The sequence below is a fragment of the Salvelinus sp. IW2-2015 genome, linkage group LG30 (genome assembly GCF_002910315.2).
Source record: "Salvelinus sp. IW2-2015 linkage group LG30, ASM291031v2, whole genome shotgun sequence".
Lineage (NCBI taxonomy): Eukaryota > Metazoa > Chordata > Actinopteri > Salmoniformes > Salmonidae > Salvelinus > Salvelinus sp. IW2-2015.
The window spans coordinates 7,031,336-7,050,021 of NC_036869.1; the positions used below are offsets into that span (position 1 = coordinate 7,031,336).

General features: G+C 43.2%; 1 protein-coding gene across 3 annotated transcripts in view; it reads left to right on the plus strand.

Annotated features, from left to right (window-relative positions):
• The window catches only part of LOC111955052 (HIVEP zinc finger 1), a 74,148-nt gene that overhangs the window by 24,441 nt on the left and 31,021 nt on the right, over positions 1–18,686 (plus strand). Inside the window, exon 1 of one of the 3 annotated variants that reach the window (XM_023975097.3) lies at positions 2,818–3,422. The exons of 1 other annotated variant lie outside the window; for it this stretch is intronic. In XM_023975097.3, coding sequence (XP_023830865.1) covers positions 3,344–3,422 — 79 coding nt within the window. In that variant the 5' untranslated portion in view covers positions 2,818–3,343. Of the gene's footprint in view, positions 1–2,817; positions 3,423–18,686 lie in introns of those variants that run through there. One more of the 3 variants, XM_023975096.3, reaches the window with a different exon arrangement.

Sequence of the window (18,686 nt, forward strand, 5' to 3'; positions counted from 1 at the left end):
ATTCTCCTTAGTAAGGGGTTCCTTTCAAGATGCACCACGGAGAAAAGACACACATTGTTTGATTTGACTTTAGCTGCCGTGATCGGCAGGACTCGCAGGAGGTATGTTTGTAAATTCATTTGCTCAAGATATGTAGCCTATTGATTCCTTCCTGATTAATATAATGAACATGTTTTGTTGTTTCTCTGTAACACTAGCAACAGCCATTTTATGAAGTTGGCTTTAGCTAACCAGCTAGATAGGTTCCCAGTCTCCCAACCTCATAACTAGCTACCAAGCCAATTCAGGGTATCAATGGAGTTCGAGTCGCTTGTCTAACTATCTTAGCTTGCATGCTTGCTGGCAAGGTTGATAGATTTTAGAAAAGCAAGCAATTACTAAATGTACTGAATAAGACATATTTTCCCCCCAAGATTTTACTAGAGACACAGAGAAGGATATTTAGTTTCTTTWAAAAAAAGAACCACCAGTCGAGGATACATACAGTTCAAGAGGTATGCTTAGATATACAGAACATACTTGGTTTAAATGTAATCTGGCATTTTATGATAATATCATGATATTTGTGTATTAATTATGATGCCATGATATGTGCCTGTATTGATGATGTGTRTTAATAATTTTTTTATTTCACCTTTATTTAACCAGGTAGGCCAGTTGAGAACAAGTTCTCATTTACAACTGTGACCTGGCCAAGATAAAGAAAAGCAGTGCGACACAAACAACAACAGAGTTACACATGGAATAAACAAACGTACAGTCAATAACACAATAGAAAAGTCTACATACAGTGTGTGCAAATGAGGTAAGATTAGGGAGGTAAGGAAATAAATAGGCCATAGTGGCGAAATAATTACAATTTAGCAATGAAAGACTGGAGTGATAGATGTGCAGAATATGAATGTGCAAGTAGATCTACTGGGGTGCAAAGGAGCAAAAAAATAAATAACAATATGGGGATGAGGTAGTTGGGTGGGCTATTTACAGATGGACTATGTACAGGTGCAATGATCTGTAAGCCGCTCTGACAGCTGATGCTAGTGTTAGTGAGGGTGATATGCGTCTCCAGCTTCAGTGATTTTTGCAATTCGTTCCAGTCATTGGCAGCAGAGAACTGGAAGGAAAGGCGGCCAATGAGGAATTGGCTTTGGGGGTGATCAGTGGAGTACCTGCTGGAGCGCGTGCTACGGGTGGGTCCTGCTATGGTGACCAGTGAGCTGAGATAAGGCGGGGCTTTACCTAGCAAAGACTWATAGATGACCTGGAGCCAGTGGGTTTGGCGACGAATATGAAGCGAGGGCCAGCCAACGAGAGCATACAGGTTGCAGTGGTGGGTAGTATATGGGGCTTTGATGACAAATCGGATGGCACTGTGATAGACTGCATCCAATTTGCTGAGTAGAGTGTTGGAAGCTATTTTGTAAATGACATCGCCRAAGTCAAGGATCGGTAGGATTGTCAGTTTTACRAGGGTATGTTTGTCTGCATGAGTGAAGGATGCTTTGTTGTGAAATAGGAAGTCGATTCTAGATTTAATTTTGGATTGGAAATGCTTAATGTGAGTCTGGAAGCAGAGTTTACAGTCTAACCAGACACCTAGGTATTTGTAGTTGTCCACATATTCGAAGTCAGAACCGTCCAGAGTAGTGATGCTGGACGGCGGGCAGGTGCGGGCAGCGATCGGTTGAAGAGCATGCATTTAGATTTACTTGCATTTAAGAGCAGTTGGAGGCCACGGAAGGAGAGTTATGGCATTGAAGCTCGTCTGGAGGTTAGTTAACACAGTGTCCCAAAGAAGGGCCAGAAGTATACAGAATGGTGTCGTCTGCGTAGAGGTGGATCAGAGAATCACCAGCAGCAAGAGYGACATCATTGATGTATACAGAGAAAAGAGTCGGCCCGAGAATTGAACCCTGTGGCACCCCCATAGAGACTGCCAGAGGTCCGGACAACAGGCCCTCCGATTTGACACACTGAACTATATCTGAGAAGTAGTTGGTGAAGCAGGCGAGGCAGTCATTTGAGACACCAAGGCTGTTAAGTCTGCCGATAAGAATGCAGTGATTGACAGAGTCAAAAGACTTGGCCAGGTCGATGACTACGGCTGCACAGTAATGTCTTTTATCGATGGCGGTTGTGATATCATTTAGGACCTTAAGCATGCCTGAGGTGCACCCATGACCAGCTCGGAAACCAGATTGCATGGCGGAGAAGGTACGGTGGGACTCGAAATGGTCGGTGATCTGTTTGTTAACTTGGCTTTCGAAGACCTTAGAAAGGCAGGGTAGGATAGATATAGGTCTAACAGTTTGGATCTAGAGTGTCTCCCCCTTTGAAGAGGGGGATGACCGTGGCAGCTTTCCAATCTTTGGGGATTATCATCCCATGTACTGTGTTGTAATGTGGATGTAACATCCTAGGCATTTTAGTGCAGTCTGTTGTGTGATTAACAACAGTCAGTATGTGAGATTAACAACAGTCAGTCTGACACCCTCATTAAAATTACAATTGAACATAATGACTATGGCTCAAGATTGCAGGAAAAAAGMTGTTTCGGGTGTTTGAAAAATGGTAAATTCTCYAATTTCCACCCCTCCCCCATTCTCACATACTTCATGCCCCCTCTAAAATAATGGGTGCATTACGCCTATGTGTGTCTGTATTTGTGTGAAGCGGAATTAGGCACCAGATCTTTTTTTTTGCCCCTGCATCCTGCTTTGGTTAGATTGTTTTGAGAGAGATATAGCCAAGTTATCGTGTATTTATTACTTATTTTATTATTACGTGTTTTATTTTCAATTATTCTATTTTTCTCTCTCTGAGTTGTTGGGAAGGGCCCGTAAGTAAGCATTTAGTCTGCACCTGTTGTTTTATGAAGCATGTGACAAATAAGATTTGATTTGAGTGAGCGAGCGAGAGAGCTGACGCTTTGGTAGGGGAAGTCAGCACAGTGGCAGCCAGGGCTTTCCCTGATTTAGAGCAGGGATTAAAAAAACTGGACGAGAGGGGTACGRAAAAAAGGGAAGGCAGAAAGAGAGAGAAGGAAGGGAAGCTTGGCTGCATGCTAGCTGCCGCTCCAGCAAAAGGGGAGGCAGGCAGAAGTGTAAAGAGAAAGCTCAGACGCTTGTCTCACTCAGTGGAGTTTGGAGTGAGTGAGTTCTCAGACAGACAGACAGACTTTGACCAGACGGAGGCTCTCTGCCTTCCGCTCTGTTCCGCTGTGGCATTTCAGGAGTTGAGGAGGGGGCAAGAAGGAATGTCAGCCGGTTATTGTTCGGGAGGAGCATGTCTGACTGACCGACTGTGTGGGGAATGTTAGGTCAGGTGTTCCCCTGTAAGCTACATGCTGTCTGACTCGAAGGAAAGACGAGAAGAGAAGACAGACTTCAGACTACACAACAGAACAGAGTTCTCTTGCACAGGTATTGTGATGTGTTTGTGCGTGCGTGCGTTGATTTATGGTTGCGTGTTATTGCAACAGCATTATATACTCATATAGAGCTTGTTGAGTTTCAGTTTTCTCCTCTACTGTATCCATGTTTTTCATTGATCCCCTCTTTCTTTACCTCCTACTGTATCAATGGTTTTCATGGTGGAAATATGGATTTTTTAGGGCCGATATTGATTTTTGGGGGTGAAGGAGGCCTATGGCTGATATTTTAGACCGATATTCAAAAGCATTATATTTGTAAATTTTTATGACAAATGTTCCCAGAGATTTATGCATACATTTTTTTCTCAAACAATATATATATATTTTTACAAATTTAACTACAAAGCAACATAATTGTAATACTTGAATACTTATTTGAATGGTAAATCTCTTGATAAACTGGATGAATTAAGATGGCATAGGCCTACTCACAAAACAGGTGAATGTGTAGTCAGTAAGAGTGTGTGCATGCATTGAGTTATTGAGCTTGTTTTCCTTCCATTTGGGACTTACACAGAGTGTACAAAACATTAAGAACACCTTCTTAATATTGAGTTTGCTTAAAAATCCTTCTTTAACCTGTCCTCCCCTTCATCGTCATTGATTTGAAGTGGATATAACAAGTGACTCAAATGGCTAGTTCAGCTATCTGTCAAGAAATGGGCGTATTGTAACTTGATCCTACTGTTACATATCTCCCCATCGCTCAAATCACTTGCTGCTGTTTACTGCTACTATGAGAACTAGCTCAATGGCAATGACATTTGCAACCAATCCATACATGTGAATAATATTTAACAAGGAGACTGAGGGTAGAAAAAAAGCTGAAAAAACTATGCACGTTCTGTCTGTGACTCAAGTCTGCCCATAGTTTGTGAAGTGAGAATGCACACTCGCTCGTGCTGATCTACAGCTTTCTTGGCCCCTAAACCTGCAGGAAGATTCTTAGGTTGCTAAACCTATTTCCAACCTTTATTTAGGCAGTTATTTAGGCAGTTTAAAACACTTCCTCCTTTCCCTATTACAACAATCATCTAATCTGACTATCAATTTACGATTGCGGCTGGTCAGATCAGCACACCAGTAAATAGCTAACCTTACACCCCAAGTCAGATGGCTCGTTGCCAAGAATGGTACATGTTCAAAAGGATAACCAGCTAATGTTGGCTAGCTACGTTGGCTATTATCTCCTCATATCTTAGCAGGGGTGTTTATCTAGCCAGCTACAGTAGCTAGCATAGTAGCTAATCTAGCTAGCACCACAGATGAAAGGGTTAGTTATAATAATCTTTACTAACGGGGCACATAGCTATCTGCTTAGCTAGCTAGCTTGTTTATTGCATGCATGTCCGGGCACGTCGACACAAGCTTTATTATTAGTGAATTAACTAAACTAATATTTCCAGTCACAGCTAGCTTGCAGCTGATTTTCCTAGCTAGACATTCCTCTGCATTCTGCAGTGCTCGTGGCATACAGTACCAACAGTTTTGCTATGTAAAGGGACTATCGGCAAAGCCAACAGAGAAGGGCTGAATAGAAAAGGCAAATATCGGCCCGATATATCGGCTCGGCCGATTCTCGGTCCTTCACTATCCTCATTGATCCCCTCTTTCTTTACCTCCTCTACTGTAGCCATGGTTCTGATTGACTCCTCTCTTCACCTCCTTTCGTTATCTCTCTCTCCTTTCATCTAACTTCTTAGACCATTAAGAGTGCTGCTGCTACTTTGTGGTGTTTTTGTGTGGCACTGTGAACTGTTTATGTCATATCCTGTCCAGGTGGAGTTGGGATTGAGGCCTCCCTTTTCCCTGATCCCTGATCCTTTTTGAATTTGTTTTACCTTTACTGTAAAATAATACGTATCAAGGTTGGAGGATGGTATGTTATGGATGATGTGTAACATCTTAAAGAGTACCTGTGTCTTTAAGAGTGTATAATAAGAAAAATAGCCTAGTGGGGATATGTTTTTTGTTCATTATATGTGCCCAACCAGATGATGCAGGTAGCCTAGTAGTTAGAGCGTTTGGCCAGTTACCGAAAGGTTGCTGGATCGAATACCCGAGCTGACAAGGTAAAAATCTATCGTTCTGCCTCTGAACAAGGCAGTTAACCCACTGTTCCCCAGTAGGCCTTCATTGTAAGTAAGAATTTGTTTTTTACTGACTTGCCTAGTAAAATAAAGGTTACATTTGAATGTAAAAAATGTAAATGCAGGCTACTCTCTGTCTGTTGGCCTTGACATTGGCAGGATGGTTGATCAGGGGCTAACAAGGCTAAATGCTAACTCCACTCCCACTAACTCCTCAGTCAGTCCAATCAGTGAGTGAGTCCTTGAGCAGGGCTTACTTACTGCACATGTTTGTGGTGTTTCTTCATGGGCAGAGTGACGTAGGACCAAGGAGGACGAGGTGAACCCAGCAGGATGAGCTGCTGGATGGGGGTTGATTACATAACAGACAGCCAAGTCCCACAGATGAGAGCTGCGTGTGTGTGTGTGTGTGTGCTCGCGCATATGTGTGAGAGGAGGTGGTCTTGACTGACTCTTCACCCACCATGAGCTCATCAGCTCATTCAGACACAATCCCTGCTATGCATGGTTTAATATTAGCTAGTCCCTATCACAGCAATAGGGTGATGTGTGTTTGTGCATGTGTGTCTGTTTGTGGTGCATGCGCACAGTCATGTTTGTGTTTCTATGTGTGTAAGGTTGCACATTTATTTGTGTGTGTGTGTGAGAGAGAAAGAGAGAGAGAGATCTCCCTCCCTCAGTGTTTTGTTCCACATAGCCATGGTCTCCCTGCTTTATTTCATCAAGGTATTTTAATGACATAATCATCCTACTACCTCTGCTAGAGGTACAAGGACACCATCTCAAATGGCACCCTATTCCCTTTATAGTGCACTACTTTTGACCAGGGCCCACCATTCACCATAATGAAATTAAATGGTGGGGAAAACAAGCTTACAGGATTGTTTCAATCTCTTTACCATCTGGGTGCAGTAATACTCTGTAACAGTGATACACAACATTAACCTGATGTTCAGTGGATGTCTTTTGTTATGCTGTTATACGGGTGCAAAAGAGATGGAAGGGAAAAAAGGAGAGAGGAGGAGAGAGTGGGGAGGGGGAGAGAGATGGAAAGAGTGAGGAGTGGGAGAGATGGCGAGAGTGGGGGGAGGGTAGAGAGAAGGCTCTCCTCTGTCAGCGGTGTTCCACTGGGTGTGATTATGTAATGTTACCTCCTGCCTGTCGTGATTGGCACAGAGTAACAACGTGAGGCAGAGGCATGGCAGCAGCAATAACATCAAGGTAGCTAGCAAGCAGTGCCTCTCTCCTCTCAGCCTACTGAGACCCTCCTTTATTTCTGTGGACTGGCGTCAGATTCCACTGATTTTATGCCATTTTGCAACAGTAACAAGCTTAATAGTGCACATTTTTGACACTCCTCGTGTCTTCCTTATCTTTCATATTTAGCTATAATAAGTGAAGAACATTTTATTTTCTGTGCACTCAGTTGTTCAAAAGAAAGACATTATCTTTGATAAAGGTCTTGGCCGAGCAGTTAATTTCAGATGCATAAAGGAGCATTTGAACGTGGCCTTTCTGTCCCATTCCTGCGGTTCTGATCGCAACCATATTTGACACAAACATTATGCTGCGGTCTAGAGAAAAGACTGATATAAATGCCTCTCATAGGGAATGTTATTAAAGAAGAGGCAGGCTTCTTCAATACAGTCGTTGTTCATCTGTCCTTTTGTCACTGTGGATGGGAGGCAGGGGGGTTGATCGAAGCAATTGCTTTAAATCAGAGGAATTCTTGTAATTTCATGTTTGTGTGTGTAACTGTGTGAGTTGTAAAATGTAACCCTATGAATATTACACACACACACACACACACACATACATTAACGCAGATGTTCGTATCCTGCCATGAACATTCCATTAATACAAACACACACACACACACACTCTTAATCGTCCATTAACACACTCATGGATGCACACACACGGTACCAGTGAGAAGTTTGACACACCTACTCATTCCAGGGTTTCTTTATTTTTGCTATTTTCTACATTGTAGAATAATAGTGAAGACATCAAAACAACAATGTGGAATCATGAAGTAACCAAAAAGTGTTAAATCAAAATATATTTTATATTTGAGATTCTTCAAAGTAGCCACCCTTTGCCTTGATGACAGCTTTGCACACTCTTGGCATTCTGGTGTTTTGCGGGTACATTTGTTTTTCAACTGGACAATGACCCAACACACCTCCAGGCTGTGTAAGCGCTATTTGACCTAGGAGAGTGATGGAGTGCTGCATCAGATGACCTGGCCTCCACAATCATCCGACCTCAACCCAATTCAGATGGTATGGGATGAGTTGGACCGCAGAGTGAAGGAAAAGCAGCCAACAAGTGCTCAGCATATGTGGGTACTCCTTCAAGACTGTTGGAAAAGCATTCCAGGTGAATCTGGTTGAGAGAATGACAAGAGTGTGCAAAGCTGTCATCAAGGCAAAAGGAGGCTAGTTTGAAGAATCTCAAATATATTTTCTTGAACACTTTTGGTTACTACATGATTCCATATGTGTTATTTCATAGTTTTGATGTATTTACTATTATTCTACAATGTCAAATATTTTTTTAAAKAATGAAAAACCCTTAAATGAGTAGGTGTCCAAACTTTTGACTCGTACTGTAGTTCTTTGTTGTTTACAGGCTGAGACCTTTATTCCTGTCTAAAATTACCACAGTACACTACTGCCAAATTATCCCAGTGTTTCCCTAATTAGTGTTGGGTTTGTTTTCACTGTTTGGGTTTTGTTTTGCAACAATTTACCAGAACACATAAATGCCTATTTATTTACCACCACTTCACAGTGACATTGCAAAAAACAGTGTGGTAACTCACTAGTGCAGTATCCCAAATGGCACCTTATTCCTATGTACAGATGTGCACTTCTTTTGATCAGGGCCCATACGACTCTGGTCAAAAGTAGTGCACTGTATAGGGAATAGGGTGCCATTTGGGAATTAGCCTGTGTTTGTCCCTGGCCTTGGTAAATATTTATCTGATTGAGTGAAGCCACTTGTTTAGGTTGGCTGGTTATTTTAGCCTTCAGGACTTCCCCTAATAGCCATATCCAAAACTGAAACCCAGGGAAGTTCCCTCTTTATATAGCCAGGCCCAAATAGGCAGGCCAAAACTCCATTCAGGTGGTCTTTTCTAACTGCTCTAACACTAAAAGGGCATTATAATCATTTTCACAATTTCATAGTATTATTCCAAACTCAGTGTGGAAATATACTGTACAGGTATATTGGAAACACTTGAGAAATGAGGGCTACAGTGTATATTGAACGCAGGTGGTCCCACACAGATGTGGTTCCTGATTTAATTAATAAATTAACATCATCATGCTTAGGGTAATGTATAAAAATGCTGGGCAGGCCAATATTTTGGCTACCATGGCTACACCCTCATAGAATGACAATGCCAGGGCACGAGTTGTCACTGAATGGTTTGATGAGCATGAAAACGATGTAAACCATAAGCAATGGCCGTCTCAGTCACCAGATCTCGACTCAATTGAACACTTGTGAGATTCTGGAGAGTTTTCCACCACAGTCAACAAAACTACAAATGGAATTTCTTGTGGGAGAATGGTGTCGCATCCCGCCAATAGAGTTCCAGACATATAAAACACAAGGAAATCACGTTTTTGGCTATACAGGGCCTTTAAGTTGTTTAAGTTTTAGTTGAACAACGAATTGAGTGATTCATTTTGAAAGATGCCTTTAAGATGCCACATTAATTGTGTATCCCCAGTTTTGCTATAGGCCTACGATCTGTTAAACTTCCCTCTAAATAAGTAGGCCTACCTAATTAATGTTTTTGTGCATTTAGTAAGTTAACACCACAGCTGCTAAGACAAAGAACAGAGTCTGAGTTGTTTACCAGGTCTGAGAGAGGAGGAACAAATTAACTGGCTCACTCAACACCTGTATCTCCTCCTTGTTGAGTTAGAAGTTGGGCAGAAGGCAGTTGGCAGAGCCTACCACCCCAACTCCCGTTCTCCCCCCTCCGCTCCTCCCTTCCCTCTCCTTCCACCATTGCCTCTGGCACTTCAGAGGAACGCTCTTGCTCCAAAAAGAGAGAGCAAGAAAAAGAGCTGAGCGAGAGAGAAAAAAGAACGAGAGAGCTGAGAGCCGGAACCCCTGGAGGGTACCAGAGCTTTTTCTAGTGAGGTGACCATACTCCACCACTGTGTTTTGGCTGGCCCAGCTCCCCTCCTTCCTCTTCCCCGTTGCTCCTATCTCCACCTTCCCTCTCTTCTGCCCTGACAGGAATTCCCCTTCTCATCGCCAAGTTACTGTGGCTACCGCTGCAGCTCCACAGCTGTTTGGCCAAAAATGATGACTTATGACTGTGTGTTGACTGATGAATGAGTATGTAAGCTATACAAAAGACTTGTTGTTTGCGTTTCAGGACAAAGGCCAGTCGTCAAGTGTTTGTTTAATGTGAGATCAGACTAGCTAGCTTCTATATAGTATCTGGATGGAGAGATACATACTTTACAGTAGTCAGTATGTAGGCTAGCGGTTAGAGCATTGGGCCAGTAACCGAAAGGTCGCTAGTTCGAATACCCGAGCCGACAAGGTGAATAATCTGTCGATGTGCCTTTGAGCAAGGCACTTGAATTGCTCCAGGATCACTGTTGATAATGGCAGACCCTGCTGGCCCAGCTCCCCTCCACTCTGAGGGTCTCGGAGGGAGTGGGAATGAAAAAATATATCTCCATTTCACACAGGTGTATAATACACACTTGTACTTTTGTGAAATAGTACAAATATAAGCACCCACTAATGCTATTATATATACCCCCCATGACTTGTACACTGTGTGTGTGTGTGTGTGTGTGTGTGTGTGTGTGTGTGTGTGTGTGCGCGCGCGCGTGTGTGCGCTGAATGGGTGGACTGCTCCCCAGGGGTTGCGGGAGCGTTCAGGGTTGAGTGCCGCTAACTGCCACCATCCACAGCAACGTGTTTGATGAGAGCAGAGGTGACAGGGAGCAGCTCGGCTGCTGTCACTCATGGAGCAACTGTAACAACAACGGCAACCAATTTAATATGGACAGTCATATGGTAAGGGGCCAGGGATGAGGGAATGGACATTTTAGGAATGAAATAGAGTTCATGTAGCCTTCAGTTTTTGCCTCAGAAAACTACTGTCTGTTTTAAAGTTTATCCACAGTAGACCTATCTGAAGCAAATGTTAAATGAACATGCAAGGTGTGGGTTTGTTTTAGATAGAACAGCTTGTTAGTGTAACCGGTGTGAAATGGCTAGCTAGTTAGCGGGGTGCGCGCTTATAGCGTTTCTTAGGCGTAGTATTTTTCCAGGGTAGCCTAATATTAATGTACCACACACCCGTGCTGAATTTCTCCACACAGTCTTCTGGAGTTGTGTGACTGAGGCTGTGTCCGAAATGACACCCTATTCCCTATATCCCACCCCTAGGGCTCTGGTCAAAGGTAGGGCACTATATACTGTAGGGAATAAGGTGCTCTTTGGGACTCAGACCTGCAGTGAGTGAGTGGCAGAGGCTTCTCCAAACGACCTGCTTCAGGTAATGACTGTGTTGATGTAGCATTTAGCTTTAGCCAAGTGTGCAGAAGACATGGCGACTTCGGGCTAAAGTATCTATTTAATTAATGTGATTACGGAATGCATAAAAGAAAGCCTCAGCCGTGCGACAATCTCCCAGCCCTCATCTTACCTCCGCGGGTCCGAAGAGCTTGTGTGTGGTTTGTTGTGCGTGTGTATGTGTGTGACTGCATGTGAAGTTAGATTTTACACTGAATCTAATGGAACATGCTTCCTGCCCCGCGCGGTCCCGGTCGCCTTGGCTGGCTGTCAGTCCGTGGAGTCAGTTGAGTGGAACTGCAGTCTGGATGTTCGTTCTGTCACACACACACACACACTAGCTTTGGTTCACGGCCCCTAGAAGAACCAACCAATGGGGAACTTGAGATTTTGACCCGATCAACTTTGACGTGTGGCTTGTTTTGTTTCCCGTTTTGGAGTTTTATGCAGAGAAAGGAAAGAGTGTGTGTGTGTATGTGGGTGTATATATATATATATATATATTTGGGCTGGCTGTAGCATTTCAATTATAATTTCTCTCCCCTGTCTTAATCAATCAGGAAGTGATACCAATCACATGGACTGATTTCTCCATTTTCTTTTCCCTAATTTCTTTACTTAATTAGCGTTTTGTTTAATTTGTGTTGTTTTATTTGATCTATTTATCAATTTCAATTAGATCAATCTTTACCCATTCCACTGTTACAACATATTTTATGACATTTTACATTCCGTGAGTGATTTGTAAGACACATTGAATCACATACCTGTGTGATGTGTTCCTGATTGTTTGTTAAATGTAAATATCAACCAGCAATGTCATTTAGTTCTGTTTTCTAGAGCCAGTCTGAATCATTGGGTCTATTTCAGCACCATAATCACACCTTCCATGATCGGCAACTGAGAAAGAAACAAATCATAATTTAGCTCTGCTTGGCCATGTGTTTTGGTTTGGCAGTCTGTCTCTTTATTTACACAGGCCAGATTTTTGTCTAATAGCGATGGAAGTTTCAGAATTCACATTTGCCACCACCCGCGCCATTACGCAGACACACACCCACACAAACCTCCCAACCAACACATCTCAATCTGACTACTGTAGTTTTATATACAKTACCAGTCAAATGTTGACACACCTACTCATTAAAGGTTCTCTTACTTTTGACTATTTATCTACATTGTAGAATAAATAGAAGACATCAAAACTATGAAATTACACATATGGAATCATGTAGTAACCAAAAAAGTGCTAAACAAATCTAAATATATTTGAGATTCTTCAAAGTATCCACCCTTTGCCTTGATGACAGCTCTGCACACTCTTGGCAATCTCTCAACCAGCTTCACCTGGAATGCTTTTCCAACAGTCTTGAAGGAGTTCCCACATATGCTGAGCACTTGTTGGCTGCTTATTCTACAATGTAGAAAATAGTAAAAATAATGAAAAACGCTTGAATAAGTCGGTGTGTCCAAACTTTTGACTGGTACTGTTCAAGGAAGATTCCCACCAATCAATGGACGCCTGTTTGCTGCCTGCCGGTCTACTGCCTGCCTGCCTACCTACCTCCCACTGTTTCCTGTGGGGCCAGCCGCACTGTAAAGAACCCACACCAAAACCTGTGTGTGTACATGTTCGAAACCAAACGTGTACGTTGTGACTGGGTGTTCGTCTCAGTTTGTGCATAACGCATGTTGTGTCCATTCACTACCTTGCCTATACATACCACAACCATCTCCCTCCCAGTCTATCCCAATGGAGCGAGACGCGCCGAGCCCCAACAGGGAACGCTGCACCATCCCATCCTCCCACGCTGCCTCCCCTCCTCCTTTCCTCGCAGAGTGCTTAGTAGTCGGAAGCTGATCCCGTAACTACAGAGAGAGAGACGGCGAGAGATTCGCTTGAATTATTTGTTTGTCATGCTGCACGGCTTTTGGGAAGCGAAACTCTCAGRCGTGCAGTCAGCACTGAAGTCTGCGTGGTTTCCTTTTTCTTTCTCCTCGTTCTCTCTCTCTCCATCCCTCCCTCCATGTCTACTAGGATTGACGGAGAGCGTCGGAGCACTCAGCACAGCACTGCAGTCTAGCACAGGGTAGTCTGGGTGGTTATTTCTTTCTCATCCTCACACACTCTCTCCATACCTCCTGGTCTATTAAGGCTGATGGAGCCAGTCGCTCCAGTGAGTGTCTGCGGGAGTGGGGAAGGTCAAAGCAGTGTGCACTAGCCTGTAAGTCTGCTGGTGATGATAGACTGTTGGGTAATAGGACACTAGTCACTGGGCTTCCTCATCTCATCTACCACAGTGTGTGTGTCACCCTATGACTGTAACCAGGAGCTTACTGTACTTCCTAGAATACTGGGTGTAGGGTCTTCTTTTTTTGGTATCTTTTCTTGTCTGTGATTGGTTGTTTTCTCCAGACCCATGGGCGTCTCCAATGGTTTCTTGTAAGGGTGCGACCTAAACATGTGTCAGACAGACCGTACTGTACAGTAGCTATCTTCTTCAGGAGGTCTCCGCTGAGAGCTGCAGAAAAAGCAATATCTCATTTTCAGACGACAGGAAGAGTGCCTGAGGTAGCTCTTTGAGTTACACAACCTTCATCTCCCTCCCTTGCTGTGACAGAGAAGTGGGGGGTGGCTGTCTGTTCCTATCTCATCTGCAGCAGCATCAGTCTCACTTTCTCTCTCTCAATTCAATGGGGCTTTATTGGCATTGGAAACATTTTATATTGCCTAAGCAAGTGAAATAAACAAACAGAAGTGAGAAGACAACAGCATCAACAAAAAAATATTAGAAATTAGTTTCCACCTCATTTTGTGGACAGTGTGTACATAGCCCGTCTTTTCTCGAGGGCCAGGTCTGCCTACGACGGCCTCTCTCAATAGCAAGGCTATGCTCCCTGAGTCTGGACATAGTCAAAGATTTTCTTCATTTAGGGTCAGTTAGTGGTCAGGTTTTCTGCCACTGTGTAGTCTCTGTTTAGTGCCAGATACATAGTGCACTATTGGCCCTGGTCAAAAGTAGTGCATTATATAGGGGATGGGGTGCCATTTGGAATGCAGCCAATAATAAAGCCATCCACCATACTGTTTGCTCTGCAGCCCACCAGGCATTGTGCTCCATTGTTGAACTGAACACACATATGCCAATCACAGATGGACTTAGTTGTTTGGCATAGTGGGCATGGCTAGGCCCAGGCACCAGAAGGGCAGAGCAGGCTGTTGAGCTGAGCTAAATGTGTTACTGCCTGGCAGGGGGAGGTGGGCAGGCAGGGGATGAGGAGCTTGGTGGTTTTCTAGTAGCAGGCTGAGACGGGTAGCAGGTAGTGGGTGCTGCCTGTCATGAGCCAGGCGTCTGCTGCAGATGTGCCCTGCACCTCATGGGCACACTCCTCCAATTGTATTAATTTGGGCCTAATGCTGACAGGAGCCCTGTTTCATTGAGTTAGAGTAAGCTATGCTCCTCCTCCTGCTTGTTGTGGCTTGGTGTTTCGGGAATTCACTAACATGTGGGCGTTGTAGCCAAGTCAATTATGTTTCACATGTGGTGGTTGTGATTTGTCATTTTTGATCCATGGGGATCAGTTTAATCACATTCCACCTCACACTGAAGTGAGCAAAGAGTGGGCAGGGTGTGTGTGTGTGTGGGGGGGGGGGGCAGCCTGCAATGAGGATAGGATTCCTGGTTGTCATGGTAGCGCCAACGATGACTCGTTCTAGGCCCACGGCTCTGCAGCTTAATTGACATGCATCCTGCCCACACAAGCCCCTTCCACCACCAATCTGATCCCCAGATATAATCACGTTGCCTGGATCAAAGTTTGACATGAGGGTCTCTACCTGGAGACTTTGTCTGCATCCCAAATGGTACTAAAAAGTAGTGCACCAAGTAAGGAATAGGGTGCCATTTTGGATCCTGCCTCTTAATGGGTTGCTGACTGGGCTCATCCTCACCATATCAGAGATTTGAGAGTGAATGAGAGGTAAAACAGAGTGAGATACTGTAAAGGGAATAAAATAGGGAGAGATAGGGGTTAAAGGGAGATGGAGAGACGGAGCGGTAAAGAAATTGGAGGTAAAAAGTGGGCGGTAGGGCGAAAGAAAGAGGTAAGAGAGGGAAAGAGAGAAAAGCGAGGGAAAGAGTAGGAAGGAGAGGGAAGCCACTTAAGGATCAGAAGCCATCCGTCACACCTCTGCAGCTGATCCATCTGCCCTGTAGCAGCTCTGCCCACACACACAGGTTGTGCTTAATTCAGAATTAAATTGAGTTCTTTAATTTGAATTGAAGTGGGAAACAGGATTCAGAAATTTTAATGAATGGAAACAGAATTGAATTCAGTGAAATGTTCTGAAATTCAAAATGCATCTTCTACTCTATATTAGGTGTAGTCTATACAAATAGACACTTAGTGGACAGTTTTAGGTAAACGCACAACTCGCCAACCTTGTCACTGATGGGCTATTGCAGCAGACGACCACACCGGGTTCCACTCCTAACAACTAAAAACAAGAAGAAGCAACTCCACTGGGCACACGATCACCAACGCTGGACAAAGATCGCCTGTTCCGACGAATCCCGGTTCCTGTTGCGTCATGCTGATGGCAGASTCAGGATTTGGGGTAAACGGCATGAGTCCATGGATCTATCCTGGTGGCAGTGGTGTACTGGTGTGGGGAATGTTTCTGGCACACATAAGGTCTCTTGATACCAATAGATTTTTATTTATTTAACCTTTTATTGAACTAGGCAACCTGTTTGGGAAAGGCGTGCCGCTAGCGGGACACCTCGACAACATCCGGTGAAATTGCAGAGCGCCAAATTCAAATTAAATTATTATAAATATTTAACTTTCATAAAATCACAAGTGTAATACATCAAAATAAAGCTTAACTTCCTGTTAATCCAGCCGCTGTGTCAGATTTCAAAAAGGCTTAACGGCGAAAGCAAACCATGCGATTATCTGAGGACAGCGCCCAGCACACAAAACCATACAAACATTTTCCAGCCAAGTAGATTAGTCACGAAAGTCAGAAATAGCAATAACATTAATCACTTAACTTTGATGATCTTCATATGGTTGCACTCACAAGACTCCATGTTACACAATATATTTTCGTTTTGTTCGATAAAGTCCATCTTTATGTCCAAAAACCTCAGTTTTGTTGGCGCGTTTTGTTCAGTAATCCATTGGCTCAAAGTACCAGTAAAGTTTGTATAAACATGTCAAACGATGTTTATAATCAATCCCCAGGTTGTTTGTCTAAATAATCAATAATATTTCAACCGAACAATAGCGTCGTCAATATAAAAGAAAAACAACGATCGTTGGGGTCGCGCGCCCCAAACAGCTCTGGGACTTTCCACTGTCCACTCATTGAAAGTGGTCATTCTCCCTCATTTTTCAGAATAAAAGAAACTGAAACAATGTCTAAAGACTGTTCACAGCTAGTGGAAGCCATGGGGAACGCAATCTGGGTCATATCCCTTTGTATGGTGGATAGGCTTTCAATGGAAAAACACCCATTTAAAAATAATAGCACTTCCTGGATGGATTTTCACCTGCCATATCAGTTCTGTAATACATAGACATTATTTTAACAGTTTTGGAAACTTTAGAGTGTTTTCTATCCAAATTTACCAACTATATGCATATCCTAGCTTCTGGGCCTGAGTAACAGGCAGTTTACTTTGGGCGCGCTTCTCATCCGGAGGTGACAATACTGCCCCCTTTCCCAATCAGTTTTTAAGAACAAATTCTTATTCACAATGACGGCCTATGAACAGTGGGGTTACCTGCCTTGTTCAGGGGCAGAATGACAGATGTTTACCTTGTCAGCTCGGGGATTCGATCTAGCAACCTTTCGGTTACTGGCCCAACGCTCTAACCACTAGGCTACCTGCCACCACAATGCCATGCCCCAAAGAATTTAGGCTGTTCTGGAGGCAAAGGGGGTCCGACCCTGTACTAGATGGGTGTACCTAATAAACTGGTCATTGTGTACATAAAACATGTCGTTATATACATGCAATTGTCAGGACCAACTCTTAAAATGAATGATCAAGGAAAACAAAATCACAAAAATGTTGTTCAATATGTGGAAAATAATCCCTGAATGCATTAGTTTAACCCTCAAGTTGAGCATGAAGCTTTAAAAATAACAAACAAATGAAATGGTTGATGGAAACATAATTAGCTATTCTAGCACTAAGGTTAAGAGTATATGAACATTGTTTCCAGATAAAAGTAACTGTATCTGACCTTGCAGATTCAATGAAACATTCATGTTATATGACAGAGTTGAATTTATTTGAATTGCACTGAATGAAATGCTATTTCCTGTCACTCAAACTGAAATTCTAATTCTACATCCTGTGGGGTGTGGACAATTCAAATTTGAATTTCAACTCATGAGTTGAATGGGAATCAATTCTGAATTTATCACAACCATGACATATTATACTGGGTGTTATGTTCCAGTTTTGCTGCTTGAATACATGGTGAAAGCAGCTGCCTAAGTTGTAATAATTAACTAACTAACTAAAATAAAGGAATTMATCTATGAAAGTGTAACCAAAGGGTGTTATAACCTACTTGTACTACTACAGACTCTGCCTAGGTTGGTGCAGTGCCTTGTGTCAAATGGAAAACAGCTGCATTGAACTGATTTATAGTCTCTGCTTTCTTGTATGAAATCATCTTATGAACTTCAGATTTTTCTGTTTTCCTTAAGCCTGCACTCGACAGCAGTCCACTCACTGGCAACCATAACATAGCTTCATGAGTTCAATACCCTAAAACAATGTTGACCCTCCCTTCGTTTAAATTCCAGTCAGGTATGTATCCCAAATGGCACTCTATTCCCTATATAGTGCACTAGTTTTAGAGGACTCTGTTCAAAAGCAGTGCACTATATAGGGAATAGGGTGCCATTTGGGACACACCCCGTTTTATAGATGATTGTGCTCTGTTCATCGTCACCGGCAACATAAATGCAGTGTTTATTTTTTACGTTATATTTTATTAATCATGTAAAAATTGCATGATTAACATCTCTCCATTTTCTCCCTCTCGCGAAACACGTAGCTGTCTGGCTGTCATCCCAACCATGTCAAACATCACATCATAAAAGGCTCTTCTGAAAGCTTGCCTTTAATAACAGGGGTACTGTAATAACACACACAGTAATAACAACAGTAGCTACGAATCTTAATGAGGGGAATAGGAACAACAATATAATCATTCCCCACGGTCTTAATAACTCCTAGCATTCTGATTAAGTGTGTACCCTTCATCCCAAATCACACCCTATTTCCTTTATAGTGCACTACTTTTGGGGTCCCTGACATTTGGACCCTTGTCATGGGCCTTGTTCAAAAGTAGTGCACTATAAAGGAAATGGGGTGCCATTTGGTATGCAGCCAGTGCCTTCCCTTTCTCTCTCCTTCACTGCTTCATACTGTAACTGTGTTGTTCACCACGGTTCAGAGGTGGCGGCGTTCACCACGGTTCAGAGGTGGCGGCGTTCACCCCGGTTCAGAGGTGGCGGCGTTCACCACGGTTCAGAGGGGTGGCATTTGTTTCACCACGGTTCAGAGTGCGTC